At 40.6% G+C, this 18,740-nt stretch overlaps 1 protein-coding gene across 1 annotated transcript in view; it reads right to left on the bottom strand.

Annotated features, from left to right (window-relative positions):
- PP2D1 (protein phosphatase 2C like domain containing 1) overlaps positions 1-15,692 on the bottom strand; it is a 30,627-nt gene extending 14,935 nt beyond the window's left edge. The window contains 4 exon segments of the mRNA XM_060298639.1: positions 309-1,243; positions 1,245-1,352; positions 9,317-9,408; positions 15,646-15,692. Of these exon segments, the coding sequence (XP_060154622.1) occupies positions 309-1,243; positions 1,245-1,352; positions 9,317-9,321 (1,048 nt within the window). The 5' untranslated portion in view covers positions 9,322-9,408; positions 15,646-15,692.
- Between the last annotated feature and the right edge of the window lie 3,048 nt (positions 15,693-18,740).

Raw genomic sequence — 18,740 nt, forward strand, 5'->3', positions numbered from 1 at the left:
AGCAAATGTAATAGATTTGCTTTGCCTTTATCAATAGCTGTGTTGCTACCCCATTTAGAAAACGTCATGTTTTGGTCACATTATTTCATGTACGTGCCTCCTTGAGACATAATTACAATTCATTTTGTGCCTGCAAATCTACATTTAAACTGTGGTTATTGGTCGTTTCTTAAATTGGTCAGTGAAGTATCTAGGCACTAGTAAGTCATTAAATAATAGGTCACTAGATAATTCTGGAAGCAAGAGAGGTTTTGCTGCCAGGAATAAAACATGTTAAGGTGTAACCTGGTACCATTCAATATACATACCAGTGTTTGCGATATGTAGCACTCCAGAAATTATTTTCGGCGTCTCCTGGAAAGGGACCAAAGAAGCATCAAGGTCATTGAATCTTCTCGAAGACTTCTTAGCTTTGGGACTTTCAATGTTGCCTTCCAATATGCAAGTAACTGCAGAACAGCCGCTCCATCGAGCCCTGGACACTTCTTTCCTTCCAAGACGTAAAAGCCTGTCCATTCTCCAAAATGCTTTTGCAAAGGCTTTGTGTATGTTCTCATACTCACTTTTCAATGCTTTCGTCTTTTTCTTTATGGAGGAGAAGGTGTCTTCTATAGCTCTGTAGTCTTCTCTAAACACTGTGTGAAAAGAATTGATTACTGTTTGCTCTTCAGGGGTCATTTGGTAGGAAGGATCAAGTCTGGAAAGTTGGTGGAGAAGTAAAACTGGGAGTTCCACTGATGTCAAGTCTGCTGCCGAGGCACCGTGATGTCCATCAAACAAACCAAAAAAACACACATTGGGTTTGTTGCCAAAATTATTCACGACAGTGAATTTATCATTCATGTCAGTTCTCCACGTAGAATTCCTGTCTTCGCAAATGGCTGCTCCTTTAATTAATAGGTGACAGATTTTTTGAGGATATATTGAACTCTTGGGAATGTTATCAATAATCTTATAGTGTGCTGGTATTTGTTTCTTGCAAAGGAGCTCAAAAGCATTATTAATGCCCTGTAAGATTTTTTCAGTAAATGCAAACGATGACAATAGTTTAGCAATGACGGACTGCCTCTGATCAGCAATCGCTGAGAGCCCTGGTTTCTCCCCACCCATCCACTGAAAGCCCAATGTAGCCAGAGCTACATGCTGCTTTTTATGGAGGAATATTCCAGGTAGGTCAATTTCATGCTTGCATATGGAACAGGGAAACGTGATCATCTCATTGTAGACCTGCACTTCGTGATGGTCTCTTCTTTTTCCTTTTAAAATGCTTTCTTCTCCAGGTAAGTGGGACTCCCTCATCTGAATCATATGTCAGTTTTCTTGTGTACAATTGCCTTGATTTCCAAAACACTCTGCAAACAGGATAAAAGATATTTACATGCCTGGATTGATGCACTGAATATCTCTTCAAGCAGTCCCCTATCTTTGCAATTTGTTTTGGATCCTTGAGATTTTATATTGGCCTAGAATATTCTTATTCCTCTTTCTGTGATTCCCCCCCAAAACACATAGTAAGTACTTAAGGAATTGGTGATTGGCCTGTGTAGGCCCAAATGAAATTCAGCAAAATCTCCAGAAAGTCAGCTAGACCTCTAAGAACAAACACTCAGATAAATCAGCACAATATTTTATCTAGGCAAGTGAAGGTATATGCTTGAGATCTAGGAATGTGATTTCAAATATAAAGCATAATTATTTTTGTATTCCATTTTGTCCTAATAATAAAATAATTTTATTTATATAATATTATATAAAGAAATAGAATAATTTTAAAAAAACGCGTTTGTCCTAATTAAAGAGTTCTCAAGAAAATGAATGGGAGATGCCCAAACCAAGCAGAATGATGAAAAGAATGGATAGTAAGGACAGAAATTTTTAGGACTGCAAAGGGAAAGAGTTATGGCCTGAGGAAAGAAGAGGAGCTGGATGATAAATTTCCAGAAAGCAGACACCCTTTCTTACACTCCTTCCTATCTGAAGCATCTACAACAGTACTCAGCATATGAAGCCATTTGTATCCATTTTTATGGGCAATTCCTAGGGCAGGAGATCTTTGAAAGGGCCTGTGGAGGTATGAGAGACCTGAAAAAAAATGCTTTGGTTACAAAATATTTTAAAACCTGAAAAATCAAAGTTAGTGACTTTAAATGTTTATGAAATGTGATATCTTAAAACCAGCTAACTTCCAGATGCAAACTAGTATTATATATATAGGATGGATAAACAACAAGGTCCTACTGTACAGCGCAGGGAACTATATTCAGTATCCTGTGATAAATATAATGGAAAAGAATATGAAAAAGAATATATATATGTATAACTGAATCACTTTGCTGTACAGTAGAAATTAACACAACATTGTAAATCAACTATACTTCAATAAAATAAATTTAAAAAATGAAAACAAACTTATGGTTACCAAAGGGAAAAGGAGGTGGCGGAGGGATAAATGAGGAGTTTGGGATTAACAGATACAAACTACTATATATAAAATAGAGAAACAACAAGGCCCTACTGTATAGCACAGGGAACTATATTCAATATCCTGTGATAAACCACAATGGAAAAGAATATTAAAAAAGTATACATATGTATAACTGAATTACTTTGCTGTACAGCAGAAACTTAACACAACATTGTAAATCAACTATACTTCAATTTAATTTTAAAAAATTAGCTAACTTCAACTCAACTAATATATGAATTGTATTTGATATGGGTATATTTAGTCTGCTCCTTTCCTTATGTGTATTTAATTCCCTGATGTGCACAACTCTATTGGATACAGCTACTCATCCCTACAGTAACATTTCATTTACAAATTTCCACTCCATAAATGCTCATTGAACTATTAGCCTAGTAGCAATCTTTCCTGGTTTTGCCTCACCAACCAATTTTGGTTTCTTTTTTTGTTTTGTTTTTCTATTTTTAACTTTTTCTTTACTCAGTTATCTTAATTAAAACAATATATTTTATTAATGTTGTCTATAAAATGTACAAATATTTGGATTTAGCAGCAGAAAACCACCATAAGAATCTAAAAGAAACTTGTTTCTTTTTTTAATGGAAAATTTTAAAATCACACAAAAATGGAAACATATAATGAGGCCCCACGTACCCATCAAATCCCCCAGTTCTATCAATCTCACTCATCGATACTTCAGTATTTAGTCAGCAACCATTCACTTCTTCAATACCTACAACAGGCCAGCTACTGTGCAGCTACAGTGCAGCTTACGAATAAGGCTGGTGTCTTGCCCTTGAAGCTATGAGGGGAGGAGTCTGTAGTCCCACCCATGTGCTCATACAAAGAACCAGACAGGTCAGATGAAGCCAGGACAGAGCCCCATGACAGGACTCAACCAGGAGCCCAACCTTCATCTGGCTAGGAATGGCACCATGACACTTGAGAAGCTGACCTAGAAAAACACTCAGTTGAGAAAGCAGCAAGGGCTCCAAGGTCAAACCAAAGGGATGACCAGCTAGCAGGCAGAAGGATGAAGACGACCCAGCCGAGGAGGTGGACAGGCACACAGAGAAGTAGTGGAAAAAATGGGTACCGGCAAAGCTTTTCAGCTCTCTGACCAAAACGTATATCAAATATTTTAAAATTGCTATTATTTGGTAATATTCATATAAAGGATACAGTTTTTCTGAGGCTTGTAGAACTGTTGGGACAATATATAAGGCATACCAATTCTATAGTTAGACCTAGAGTCATCAGATAAAAATAAAGTTATATCAGAATTTTATTTTCCTATATAGAGCCATAATACAACTCTCTCTCACATGGAGCCATTCTTAGAATGTAATGCATCTTCATATATTCGTTCGTTCATTCATTCATTCAACAAACACTTGGATGTCTGCAATTTGCCAGGTACTGGTTTATTTGCTTGGGATAGAGATGCGAACAAAGGCATTTTCTGTAATGAAACTTATATTCTGATATGAAAGACAGACAGTAAATAAAGGAAACATGGGGCTTCCCTGGTGGCGCAGTGGTTGAGAGTCCACCTGCCGATGCAGGGGACACGGGTTCATGCCCCGGTCCGGGAGGGTCCCACGTGCCACGGAGTGGCTGGGCCCATAAGCCATGGCCGCTGAGCCTGCGCATCCGGAGCCTGTGCTCCGCAACACGAGAGGCCACAACAGTGAGAGGCCCGCGTACCGCAAAAAATAATAATAATAATAAAAATTAAAAAAATAAAGGAAACATGGAAACACATAATATCAGAGATAAGTACTATCATGAAAAATATAGCAGAATAAAAGTAGAGAGAGAGAGACAGAAGCCCTTTTTGTATAAGGTAGTCGGAGGAATATACCGCTCCTCCACGTACATAGTCTAACAGGAAGCCAAAGTTTCATTTGATGACTGAGAAAGTGGAGGAAAAAGAAAACTGCAGATATAATTGTTCATTGACTACATTTGTTATCCAATACAAATGAAGAAACGTTACCTGAAAGCGCTATTAACTTCCATGTTCCTTTGGGATTGCCACCATCCTTTGCCCTCTCTTTACCACCTTTCCCAGCCTCTGTTCCTCCAACCTGGCTAGTGTTGGCAGTGGTAGGAGTGGAGGGGTGGGTGATAGTGGTGATGGTGGTGATGCCGGTGGGAGGGTCCCCTGACTTGCTGGTGGACCTCTCTGCTTGGAATGTTTACTACGTCACCTGGAACCTCAGTCAGAACTCACTCTATGATTCTGAAGAACTGTGAAGCAATAAGGTCACAAATTGTGTTAAGTAACAAACTTGTCTTTGAAATTTCTGAAATAAGGATCATTCATTGAATAGACTGCCTTATGTCTGCATAATAAGACTTAAAAAATGAAAAGAGTGGGCTTCCCTGGTGGCGCAGTGGTTGAGAGTCCGCCTGCCGATGCAGGGGACACGGGTTCGTGCCCCGGTCCGGGAAGATCCCACATGCTGCGGAGCGGTGGGGCCCGTGAGCCATGGCCACTGAGCCTGCGCATCCGGAGCCTGTGCTCCGCGACGGGAGAGGCCACAACAGTGAGAGCCCGTGTACCACAAAAAGAAAAAGAAAAGAAAAGAAAAGAGTGACTCTCAATTAATGTACAGTTGTCTTCCCACTCAGGGGTAAGGTATCTCAAGCCATCTCTCCAGCACCCCTTCCTACCTGCCCTGGAGAGTCTCGCCATCCCCACTCCCATCCTGCCGCCCCAAGTCACTGCTTGAAAGGTACAGGCTTTTTGGCTTTTGCACTGTATTTCTTGAGGCTAACTTTATTCCTGGTCGATATCTTTAGTTCCTAGGTTCTTAATCCACAGCGGCCTTCCACTTTCTCACCCCAGGCTGTATTAGAACTAGAGTCTTAGAACAGCTTGTTTGCATATTGAAGAAGATTGGACAAGCCCGACTACTTACTGGACATCACCACGAGCACGTATTCCAGTCAACCCCAAATTAACATGTCCAAAATGGAACTCACCACCTTTCCTCCAGAATCATCTCCCACCATTAACTTGGTTAGGCTAGAAACTATGTTTTCCAGAATCCTTTTCCCTGTGTGGTTCCAGGTTAGACTTGCAAGAAAGGAATTTGGGGGCAGTACATCTGAACGCTGCTATGGTTCAATGAGCTGACCCCAGATGCAGAGGTGCCTAGCAGGTCCAGCTTGTCCTCGCTCCCTCTACGTTGCCCACAGCAGCCCCAGATCCACCAGCAAGTGGACCCCCAAAGCAAATACTCCCTCCAGATTCCTCCATCAGCATGCCTTCTGTGGTCCTACTTCAGTGGCTGGGTAGCCTTGGCTTCTCAGACTGGCTACGGACTCCTCTGGTCCTTCCAGCTTCCTTTCCCAGATGTTCAGTTGCCCGGCTCCTTCCACAAATTGTGTGAGGTCAGATTTCAACAATGAATTCTTTTTTTTTTTTTGCCGTGGTGAACGGCATGTGGCATCTTAGTTCCCCAACCAGGGATCAAACCTACACCTCCTGTATTGGAAGGGCACAGTCTTAACCACTGGACCTCCAGGGAAGTCCCACAGAATGAATTCCTTATTCCATAATTCCTTCACACCACTCATGCAGGTGTACTGCCTGATCACTCCCAGCAGCTGCATCACACCCATGCCACGTCAGTGTGGGAAGGTTACTGAGGCAGTTCTTTCAAGCAAGTCCTGAGTCTCCTGTCAGCTCCAGCTCCCGGGCGGGGTCAGGTATCTCTCTCAGGGTGGCTGAGTGTTCATATCTCCACATGCAGCCCTCAGGCCCGCTGGTGATTAGGGTTGTAGGAAAACCTCCTTACAAAAGTGACTTAGGGTCAACTTCTTTCCAGAGAGGCAAAAATAGAGAAAACATATTCCTGAAATACTTTGCAAGGGAGCAGTTGGGTCTATCTCTACATGGATCCTCAGTAGCTTCTTTTCTTCCAAAGTGTATTTGCTGTCTGTTAATTTTGTCTATGAATTGATTAATTATTTTATGTTATTTCTTTTACTGACAAAAACACGTACTTCTATGTATTTATTAGACACCCAATGACACCTTTTTAAAATATTCAAACAATACAGAAGTACGTAGAGGAAAAGAAGAGATCTTCCTTTCCCCAAAGTTACCACTGCCAAAAATTGGGTGTAACTTGTTCCAGACCGGTTTCTATGTATTTTCATATGTATGTGCATGAAAACACAGACACGGTCTAATTTGCAATTCAGATCTAATTTGCTTACAGTCAGTTGCAGAAATTCTAAATGCACAGCTTGATGAATTTTTATACAGGAATACACTTGTAGACTCCATTCAGTCTTGTTTTCTGTATCTTAAAAAATAACATGGCAGCATAATCACAATATTATTCTGTAAACGTTTCCCGTCACTTACTAGTATGGGGTCTAGTACGGGGTGATGATTTTTTAGGTTGATAGTCAGTACCTATCAACCTACTCCATTTTTTTTTTTTTTTTTCCATGCTGCATGGCTTGTGGGATCTTAGTTCCCCGACCAGGGATCAAAGCTTGGTCCTCGGCAGTGAGAGTGCTGAGCCCTAACCGCTGGACCGCCAAGGAAGTCCCCCTACCCCATTCTTTTTAACCACCGTATTATATTCTACAGTAAGTGTAAACATGTAACGTAGATTATTGAACCATTTACCTGTAATGAAGTGGTTGTTTCTGTTCTGTTTTGTTTGCTCTAATTACATCACAACGAACACGAACACGGAGGTCCAGGCCTCTTCATGTGGAAGCTGCTGCTTGCGGGATATCCAACCCACGGAAAGTCAACACGGCAGAATGGAAGTAGCAAAGGCTTGGGAACACGCCGGCTGGACTCGAATCCCAGCTTGCTGCTGGTTTGTTGGTGCTCTTAGGTTATCTAGCCCTTTGGGACCCCAGGTTTGTCAGCGGTGAAATAGAGATAATACTAGGAACCTTGCTGGTTGATGTGAAATGAGCGATGTCTGTCAAACACTGAGCACAGTGTACAGCGTAGATGCTCATTACGTAATTGTTATTATCATTAATATTAACTTAGTAACATTATTTAGTCTCCCCACGTTCCACAACCACCTTTGCATAAACATTTCCATTAAATTCTCTCCCTATGATCCACTTTCACCTACTTGTTTCTTTCTGCTCACTTTCGGCCCTGCTTATGTCTCTATCCATCCTCACCACCCTAGCTCCATGTCACCTTTACACACACACACACACACACACACACACATATGTAATATGTACATATACATGTTTCAAAAGCAAGTTAAAAGAGTGGGCAGGAAACGATGCAAAGCTATTTCAGGGTCTTAAGACTTTGTCCTTTTTTTAAAATTTATTTTTGGCTGTGTCAGGTCTTAGTTGCGGCATGCAGTCTCTTTGTTGTCGCACGCAGGCCTCAACTCCAGTTGTGTGGGCTTAGTTGCCCCGCGGCATGTGGGATCTTTCCAGACCAGGGATTGAACCCGCATCCCCTGCATTGGAAGGTGGATTCTTAACCACTGGACCACCAGGGATGTCCCAAGCCTTTAATATTCTTGAGAATATCATGTATCCACTAAAATGACAACTTGTACTACGTTTGCCCAAATATAAAGAAAAAATAAAGAAACCTTCTAAGGTGGAGGATTACATAATTAATTTACAAAAAATAATTTGAAATACAAGAGAAAAAAGAACCCACTAGATATTACAACAAGAAAATTATTTAATTAGAAATAAACCCGGGACTTCCCTGGTTGTGTAGTGGTTAAGAATCAGCCTGCCAATACAGGAGACACGGTTTCGATCCCTGGTCCGGGAAGATCCCACATGCCGCAGAGTAACTAAGCCCATGAGCCACAACTACTGAGCCTGTGAGCCACAGCTACTGAAGCCTGCGCGCCTAGAGCCCATGCTCCGCAACAAGAGAAGCCACCGCAATGAGAAGCACGCTCACCGCAGTGAAGAGTAGCCCCCGCTCGCCACAACTAGAGAAAGCTCACACACAGAAATGAAGACCCAATGCAGCGTTTAAAAAAGAACGTTAAAAAAAAAAGAAACTCCAAAAAAGTATGAGGGAAAAATTCATATTAAAAAAACTGTAAAACACTACCAAGAACATAAAAGAAAATATGAATAAAGGCAAAGACTCATCTGTGTTTTGGATTGGAAAACTCAATATTGCATAGATGTCACAAATATGGGCAAGGATGTGGAGCCATGAGAACTCCTAAACATTACACTACTGATGGGAGGGAAAATCAGGACCATCACTTCAGAAAACAATGTTGCCCTATCCGGTAAGTTGAAAATCCCAAGGACCTGCAAACTATGGCCTGTGGGCCCATCTGGCCTCTACCTGTTTCTATGTAGTCTGCAAGCTAAGAATGGTTTTTACATTTTTAATTGGTTGAAACAAACCAGAAATACAATATTTTGTAGCGTGTGAAAATTATTCAAAATTCACGTATCAGTGTTCACAAATGAAATACTAAAACACAGCCATGCTCATTCTCACATGGATTGTCTTTGGCACTTTCGTAATACGATTTCAGAATTGAATAGTTGCAACAGAGACTACAGGGCCTTCAGAGCTTAAAACAGTTACTACCTCGTCCTTCCCAGAAAAAGTTTGCCACCCTCTGTCTTGCCCAATGCTTTATGCTTACAAGTCCATTTCGAGTAATTTGCTCTATAGAAACAATTGTGGGTATGCACCAAGGAGACGTGCATCAGAGCAGTTATATTAGCATAGTTGATAGTCAGGAAAAACTGGAAACAACCCAAATATCTCTCAACAAGAGTATATTAGTTATCTATTGCTGCATATAAACTACCACGACTTAGTAACTTAAATCAACATGTATTTATTACCTCATGATTTCTGTGCAGCACAGCTTGGGTGGGTCTTCTGTAAGGCTGCCATCAGATATTGGTCAGGGCTAGGTTCTCATCAGGAGGCTCAGCTAGGGAAGGATACACTCACAAGTTCACTCATGTCGATAGCAGAGTTCATTTTCTTGCATTTCCAAGTCGGAGGACCCTGGCTTCTTGCTGACTGTTCACTGGAGGTAGCCCTCAGTTTCCAGAGGCTGCCCTCAACCTCCTAGCCGTGTGGGCCTCCCAACATTGCATCCATGGATAAATCTTAAATGCATGTTACTAGGTAAAAGATGCCAATCTGAAAGGGCAACATATTGTATGATTCCGGCTACACAACTTCTGGAAAAGACAAAACTACGGAGATAGTAAAAGGATCAGTGGTTTCTAGGGGTTGGGGGTGGGTGGGGTGGGAGGGATAAATGGGTGGGCACAGGGGCTTTTTAGAGCAGCAAAACTATTCTGTATGAAACTGTAATGGTGGCTACATGCCATTATACATTTGTCAAAACTCACAGAATGTACAACACAAAGAGTGAACTTTAACGTAAACTATGGACTTTGTCAATAACAACGTATCATTGCTGGCTCATTAGTGGTAATAAATGTACCACACTATTGCCAGATGTTAATACAGTAGAGGGAAGGGCGTGAAGGGGCATGTGAGAAATCTCTGTACTTTCTGCTCGATTTTTCTGTAACCCTAAAACTGCTTTAAAAATAAAGTTATTTCATTTAAAATATGTATGTGTATGTGTAAGTAGAAACATTGTAGGAAACTATCTTTCTGGAAGTGTATCCATTAATTTTATTTTCCCAATTTGTGTCTAAATAATAGTCAAGGGTGTAGGAAATTAGAAGATTGACCATCCTGGGCAGGAAGAGAGGAATTCCTTCACTATTAGATAACTACATCAACCATTCATTTTATATCTTGAGCACTTGCAGGAGTAGGTAGTAGATATAAAGGCCAGTGAGAGTTCTCTGCACTTGAGGAGCTCAGTGTCGTGGGGAAGAGAGACACACAGACGCATTACTGGATAATAACAAAGCCGGTGCTTATTTATGTTTCTTTTTCTGTTTTTTTTTTTTTTTTGGCTGTGCTGCACAGCTTGCAGGATCTCAGTTCCTGGACCAGGGATCGAACCCACGTCCCCGACATTGGAAGTGCGGGGTCCCTGGACCACCAGGGAAGTCCCTGCTTATTTCTAAGCATTCCATCCACATTGTCTCACAGTCACACAACCCTGCAAACAAGCACCATTAACCCATTTTACAGACAAGGACCCTGAAGCTCTGGGTGGTGAGTTACCTTGCGCCGAGTAAGCGACAGAGCTGGGAATCAAGGTCAAGTGTGTTAAACAGCAAAATGGGTGACTTTTCTATGATGCCAGGCAAGGAGGTAAAATCAATTCATTTTGGAAGAAGAGGACCGTAACAGGTGCATTTTGTGAAGGAAGTTGGAGTCTCATTACTTTGAAGTTCAAATACACTCACAAGTCCTTCCTCTCCTTTTCACTCTTCTTGCCCTTCTCTCGCTGGAATAAATTCTTTCACTTGTCATTCTCCCCTTTGAAGGCCAATCCATGACCTGTGGCTCAATGGAAAGGTGGCCAGAAAAGAAAATACTGAAAGTCACCCCACCTCCCCAATGACACCCCTCTGCCCTGGTTTGGTGTAAACCGCCCGTCAAGTTCAAGTTTCCTGGATGTTCCACAGCTAGGATCGTAAAAGTGGAGACGACAGACACCAGCCTGTGTGGAAGAGAGTTATATTTAGCTGTCCTTTAGGAGCTGGATCTCTGGATATCGCAGAGATTCTGGTACAGCCTGTTACTGTTTGAGGGCTTCTGGGCCTGAGGCAGAGAAAAGGGAGTGGGTGGCTTGCTGACAGTTTTTATAAATACCCAGTATTTATTCAATGGCAGAAACACACAGAACACACAGAGCATGAGAGGAAAGAACACAGCTCAGCTCCATTCATCCACTGGGCCCAGGACCAAGCTCTTCTAGTCTGTCCTGAGCCAGCTGCAGCCCTGTGTCTGGGGAAGTCACCTGCCTGCCTGCTGGAGAGGGAAGGAAGGAACAGGGAACAATGACGCCCTTGTGAAAAGCCAAGGTTTTTGTGTGTTTGGTTTTGTTTTTTAAGTTTATTTTCTAATCAGTTCACTCCTCTGCCTAAATCCTTTCAGTAGCCAGCCACTGCTTTTAGGATAAAGGTCAGAAGCCCTGATATGGCAGATGAAGCTGTGTAGAAAGCCTCAGCCTGTCTCTTCCCACTGTCCCTTTCTTTTTTTTCTTTTTCTTTTTTTTTTTTTTTTTTGCCACACTGCATGCAGCTTGTGGGATCTTAGTTCCCCGACCAGGAATTGAACCTGGAACCTCGGCAGTGAAAGCGCAGAGTCCTAACCACTGGATTGCCAGGGAATTCCCCCACTGACCCTTTCTTTAAAGTTCCTCAATCATGTCCACACTCTGCACACCTCAGGCCTGTACATGCTATTCCCTCCACCCTGAATGCTTTTCCTTCCTTGTCACTCAGTTAATTCTAACTCATTCTTAGTTTCTCAGCTAAAACGTCACTTCCACAAGCTGAATTTGAGCACCATCAGAAAAGTGTTTCCCAGGGCTTCCCTTGTGGCACAGTGGTTAAGAATCTTCCTGCCAATGCAGGGGACAGGGGTTCGAGCCTGGGTCAGGGAAGATCCCACATGCTGTGGAGCAACTAAGCCCCTGCGCCACAACTACTGAGCCTGCGAGCCACAATTACTGAAGCCCGCACACCTAGAGGCCGTGTTCCACAACAAGACAAGCCACCGCAATGAGAAGCCCACGCACCGCAATGAAGAGTAGCCCCTGTTCTCCGCAGCTAGAGAAAGGCCCGTGCGCAGCAACGAAGACCCAACGCAGCCAAAAAAAAAAAAATTAAAGTGTTTCCCGATGCCTCACGTGAATCCTCTGTCCTTAAAAGCCTTCACAACTCCTGATACTTTCCCTTTATTTGAGTGAGTTTCTAATGATGCATTTGTGTGATGATTTAATTAATGTCTGTCTCTCCAGTCCTGCCTTGCTTGCTGTTTTAACCCAGGGGCCAATGCATAGACTTATATTAAGCAGATATACCTGCCATGTGGGGAGAGCTCCATAAATATTTGTTAGATAAATAAATGAACACGTGAAATAAGTGTTTGCACACTTAAATATTTAGGATTTTTTTTTTTTTTGTCTGTGCCCTCACAGTTTGCAGGATCTTAGTTCCCCGACCAGGGATTGAACCCGTGCCCTCAGCAGCGAAAAGCCCAGAGTCCTAACCACTGGACTGCCAGGGAATTCCCTATAAATATTTCGTTTCGAATAAAGGGAGTAAGAAAGATCCTGATCCATTTCCCTCTTCCTCAGTTCTTAGCAGTGCCTTAGTCTGAGGATCCTGCCCCAGAAGCTGACCAATAGTAGAGCTAAGAGAAAGAAGAGTGGAGTGTGAGAAACTCTTAGACTCTGTTGGGAACTTGGCCACCAAGCGGTTTTACCCTCTACAGCTGCGCTGCCCAAAATGGTAGCCACTAGCCACGTGTGCTATTTAAATTTAACTAGTTAAAAGAAAATGAAAATTTTAGTTCATCAGTGTCATCGGCCACGTTTTTCATGCTCAATGGCCACATGTGGTCAGTAGCTACCATATTGGACAGTGCCGATGTAAAACATTTTCATTATCACAGAAAGCTATATTGACTAGTACGGCCCTAGAATGAAAAATAGCCTCTTCTGCACAGAAAAGAGGAGGTGGGGAAGAGACTCTGCACCTATTATTATCATCGTCTGTATTCCACATAATTCCAGGTGCTGCAGCTGAATGTTCTTTATCTGCAGCTGGGACTCCTAAATGCTTCCCATTAGAGTGTTTACAAAGATGAAATTTGTTATAACACATGTTCAGGCCCTTAGTCATCGCTCAGTAAACAGTAGCCGCCATCAAGGAACCCTCCCGCACTGCTGGTGGGAGTGTAAATTGGTACCACCTCTACGGAGAACAGTATGCAGGTTCTTTAAAAAACTACAAACACAGCTACCATACGACCCAGCAATCCCACTCCTAGGCATATACCTGGAGAAAGCCATAATTCGAAAAGATACGCACACCCCCTGTTCACTGAAGCACTATTTACAATAGCCAAGACATGGAAGCAACCTACATGTCCATTGACAGAGGAATGGACCAAGATGTGGTGCATATATACACTGGAATATTACTCAGCCATAAAAAAGAACGAAATAATGCCACATGCAGCAACATGGATGGACCTAGAGATTGCCATACTGAGTGAAGTAAGTCAGACAGAGACAAATATATGACATCGCTTATATGTGGAATCTTAAAAAAGGGTACAAATGAACTTATTTACAAAACAGAAATACAGTCACAGATGTAGAAAACAGACTTACGGTTACCAGGGGGTAAGGGGGAGGAGGGATAAATTGGGAGATTGGATTGACATATATACACTACTATATATAAAATAGATAACTAATAAGGACCTACTGTATAGCACAGGGAACTCTACTCAATACTCTGTAATGGCCTATACGGGAAAAGAATCTAAAAAAATTGTGGATATATATATATAGATAGATAGATAGATAGATAGATATAGATATATAGACATATAGATATATACACACACATATGTATATGTGTATACCCATATGTACGTATAACTGATTCAATTTACTGTACACCTGAAACTAACACAACATTGTAAATCAACTCTACTCCAATAAAAATTTAAAAAAACAAAAACAAGCAAACAAAAAAACAGTAGCCACCATTGTCATCAGCTGTAAGTTAAAGTGGTTAAAATCAGGAGAGGGTCTGGTGTAAGTTACTTAACTTCTCTGAGCCCCAAGTGCCTCATCTCTATGATGGAGATAATAGCCCTCACGTCCTGGTAAGGATTAGATGGAACATTTTGCAGAAAGGGATTAGTGCAGTGCCTACCATGTAGTAGGTACCCCCAAACTGTTAGTTATTCTTCTTTTATTATTGTTGAGTGCAACAACAAATTTGATTTTCTCAGAGATTCTCAGAAATTGGATTGCAGCTGTTAAAACGTTCCAGGTGTGTGTCTAAAGCTGTGAGGATGTGGCCAGCAGTGCTAACTTCCTGAAGCTTTCATTCATTCGGTTTGCTGAGGGCTGGCAGCCCAACCTGTAAGTCAAATGATTAGCAAGAATCGGTTAAATTCCCTTTGGTCTGACCCACATTTCTGAGATGCCCAAAACTCCTCACTAGGCTGAGAAGTGCCTGACATATGTGGTATGTCAGAATTCTTCAAAAAGAATTGGGTATCTTTAACAACTGAGCTTTTAATTTGGCCTCAACGAGATTCCCCTAATGTCTCCTGTCAATTCTGCTGGCTCTGTTTTCTTCCAAATTTTAGACTTGTTTCCATAAGGCAACCACATTCCAAACAGGATATGTATGTTTGTATTTGGAGGGTGGAGAGTGGGAAAAAGAAGGAGGGAAAGGATGTTTAATCTGATATCAAGTTAAAACCAAGAGAGGAAAAGGGTGGATGGCAGACAGGGATCCCTAATATTTATGGAATACCCATTATTTGCCAGACAATATTCTAAGCACATTTTTCTCATGGACTTTTTTTTTCTTCTTTTTCTTTATTTTTTTAAATTCAAAATTATACATAACTACCCGGTCAAAATGTAATCGGATTTAAAGTGTACAAAATTTAAATGTATGTTCATCCAAAAAAAGGTGAATGACATGATGTAAAAAAATTTAAAAATTCAAATTATTTTTTACATTTAAAAAAATGCTCTTTCTTCTACCATAGTCAAAGTGCCCTTTCAAAACTAAAAGGCAAAATGAAGTTATAGTTAATCACTATCAAATTTTTAGTCAAAGATATTAAAATAAGCTGAATGTTTTATTAGCTTTTTAGAGAATTCAGTGACGTCTTCCTAAATAATTTTATAAAACTGTTCACACTCTTTGCATTCAATGTTCATCTATTTGCCGATGAAAAAGTCTATTTCATGCTTCCTGGAGATAATGTTTGGATCTCTATACATATACATTTAAGGGTAAAATGAATTCCTTAACATTACAAAATGTTCCTCAGACACTGGGCAGCGTTAGTGAATGTGGCGCTGGTTGACGAGGATCCTCAGAACCATGAATTGGAACACAAAGAGAAGCAAGAAAACGGCTGCTTGGTACTCTGGGAAAGAATACTTTGTTATGCAAGAATCTTTTGCATTCACGCTTAGAAGGAGGATTTGACAAGTTAATTAATTTGTCTTTTCTCTTACCTAAGCATTCCTGCCACTCAAATCCTTCCTGCACTCCAAAACTGTGCCTCTTTCACATGCAAAACTTCTCAGTATTCCTATGCAGGCGCCTTCTGCTTCCAGGCTCAAGGACAACAGATGCGAGGAAGTGCGTCTCAGGCAAGGGCTTGATCCTGCTGGGTAGAAGGGTGAAGTCCAGGTTTACGGGGTTGCCCTGTCTGAAGCTCATACCAGGTGACAAGTGACAAGTGACAGAGATGCCCCCGCCTCCACTTTGTCTTTGAGCGTTTATGACACGAGGGATTCTTTAAACTGTGGACCCCAGTGTAGGGGCTCCTTTGGCCTGAGGCCAAGGGTGATCCTGCTTTAAAAACGAATTAAAGAGCACGCAGTCTTTAATGGGAGTATCAAGACTATTCTTAAAAGGCAATATTACAGTGAACTCTCAGTAAAGATTGAGCTAGAAGGCCATGTTATAAGGCAATCCTTCTGCTCCAAACATTTCACATGATAGTTTAGAAATAAAATACAAAGAGAAAGTTTAATAAGATGGTGACCATGACCACTGCCATCTCACATTATACTCAGTAATTGACTGAGTTGCAAAAGAGACGTACGTGTGAGAGATAAGGTCAATAAAACTCAAAGAACGCATAAGAAAGTATCTTTACAAACACGGGCTAGGCAAAGAGTTTTTAAACGGGACACATGGAAACACTAAACATAAAATAAAATACAGACAGATCAAACCCATAAAAGTAAAAGCTTCTGATCATCAAAGGACACTCAAAAGAGTGAAAAAGCAAGTCACAGACTAAGAGATTTGCAACATATATATCCATCGAAGGATTCAAATCCAGACTGTACAGTAAAAATCTACCACAAAACAATAAAAAATGGGTAAAAGACTAGCACAGACATTTATTTCACAAAAGATGGACATCCTAGATGCCAAGACGCAAATGAAAATGTGCTCAAAGTTATTATGCATGTTGTAAATGCTAATGAAAACCACAAAGAAATATACTACTCGACAACCACCGAAATGGTGAAAATTAAAGAGATCGACGGTACCAAAGCTTTATGAGGAGGGCGGTGCTGTCATCCTCACACACCGTGGGCAGGAGTATAAATTGGTACAATTATTTTGGGAGGGACAGGACCTATTAAAGCTTGACATACACTTTCCCTATGATTTAGCAACTGTCCCCCCTAGGTATATACCCTGGAGAAATAAGCATATACGACAACGAAAAGGCATTATAAGAATATTCATAGCAACTTTATTCATAGTAGTAAAAAACTGGAAATGTTCATCAACAAGAGAATGAATAAACAAACTGTGATAGTCATATAATAGAATACTACACCACCATAAAAATAAGTGACATATGGCACATGGAGCAACATGATAGACATCATCAACATAACGGTATTCCAAAGAAGAGCCTGACAACATGAGTCCATGCTCTATGGGCATATTTACATGAAGTTCAAGAACAGACAAGACTAATCTATGATGATGAAGCCAGAGTAATGGTTGCCTTAGGGCACTGACTAGAAAGGGGCCAAAACAGCCTTCTTGGGTGTTGGGAATATATTGTTATATCAGTCTGGATGGCGGATGACCAAGTATATGCATATATAAACATTCATTGAGCTAGACAATTAATAAGAACATGCTTGCTCCAATGTTCCTAGCAGCACTGTTCACAATAGCCAAGGCATGGAAGCAACCTAAATGTCCATCGACAGAGGAATGGATAAAGATGTGGCACTTATATACAATGGAATATTACTCAGCCGTAAAAAGGAATGAAATAATGCCAATTGCAGCAACATGGATGGACCCAGAGATGATCATACTAAGTGAAGTAAGGCAGACAGAGAAAGACAAATATCATATGCTATCACTTATATGTAGAATCTTAAAAAATGATACAAATGAACTTATTTACAAAACAGAAACAGGTTTACAGACATAGAAAACAAACTTATGGTTACCAAAGGAGATGGGAGATGGAGAGATAAATAAGGAGTTTGGGATTAACATACATACCTTACACTACTATGTATAAAATACATAAACAACAAGGACCTACTGTATACCACAGGGAACTATAATCAGTATCTTGTAATAACCTATAATGGAAAAGAATCTGAAAAAGAATAGATATTTATGTACAACTGAATCACAGTGCTGTACACCAGAAACTAATACAACATTATAAATCAACTCTATTTTAATAAAAAAATTTTTTTAAATTAGTGTGTTTACTACAGGCTTTATTTTGTAAATGTTGAAAAACATGAACAAGAAGGATACAGCCTGCCTTAGAGTGTTTACTTCTGTGGAGGCAGGCACTGGGAAACTGAGATAAAGGGACTTAGGAAAGAGGATTTCTTAAACTAATAATATATATCTCGCCGGCAAATGAAAACATTAAGAAAATGTGGCTGGTGGATGTACAGAAATTAAATCACTCCCTTTATTTTTCTATATGTTTGAAATACTTTATAACAACATACACATTTTTGTGCTTTGGGAGGATGTTATGTTACTATGCTTCACACTTTTGTTTGTTTGTTTGTTGCTTTCACCCAAAGTGGTTGCTGATATATAGCACCTACTTTATAAATTTTGAAACACTCCACTCTGAGCTTTGATTTTAGACCCAGAGGGTCAGCCAGCCAGGACTTAAGATTAAGGACTTGAGGAAACAGATTTTCCCTTGATAAGGAGACCCTAAACTAGAAAACCTGTCCTAAAAATCTTTTTCTTAATTTGTGAAATCATGTGTATGAACACTTTTATAGAGTTAGGGAATTAGACTCCCTCTTACCTTTATTTTAAACAATAATCTGGCACTCACATTAGTAAAATTCATGATATTCAGATTGTTAGAGAAAATCTAGGTCATACCAAAGTTTGGTTCCTTGGAAATTTGATTTTCTTATATAATTTTCAAGTTGCTCAAAGAGATAGATATTCACATAGTGCTTTAGAAAAGCAGTCAGCCATTTAGCCGGAGTTCAGAAGAAGGAGACTTCATTTCTTTTACTTATTTTGTACCTTCATTGTAAATGGTAGGTAGGCTGGTAAAACAGTCATATGT

This window comes from Globicephala melas, chromosome 4, assembly GCF_963455315.2.
Source record: "Globicephala melas chromosome 4, mGloMel1.2, whole genome shotgun sequence".
In the NCBI taxonomy this organism is placed as follows: domain Eukaryota; kingdom Metazoa; phylum Chordata; class Mammalia; order Artiodactyla; family Delphinidae; genus Globicephala; species Globicephala melas.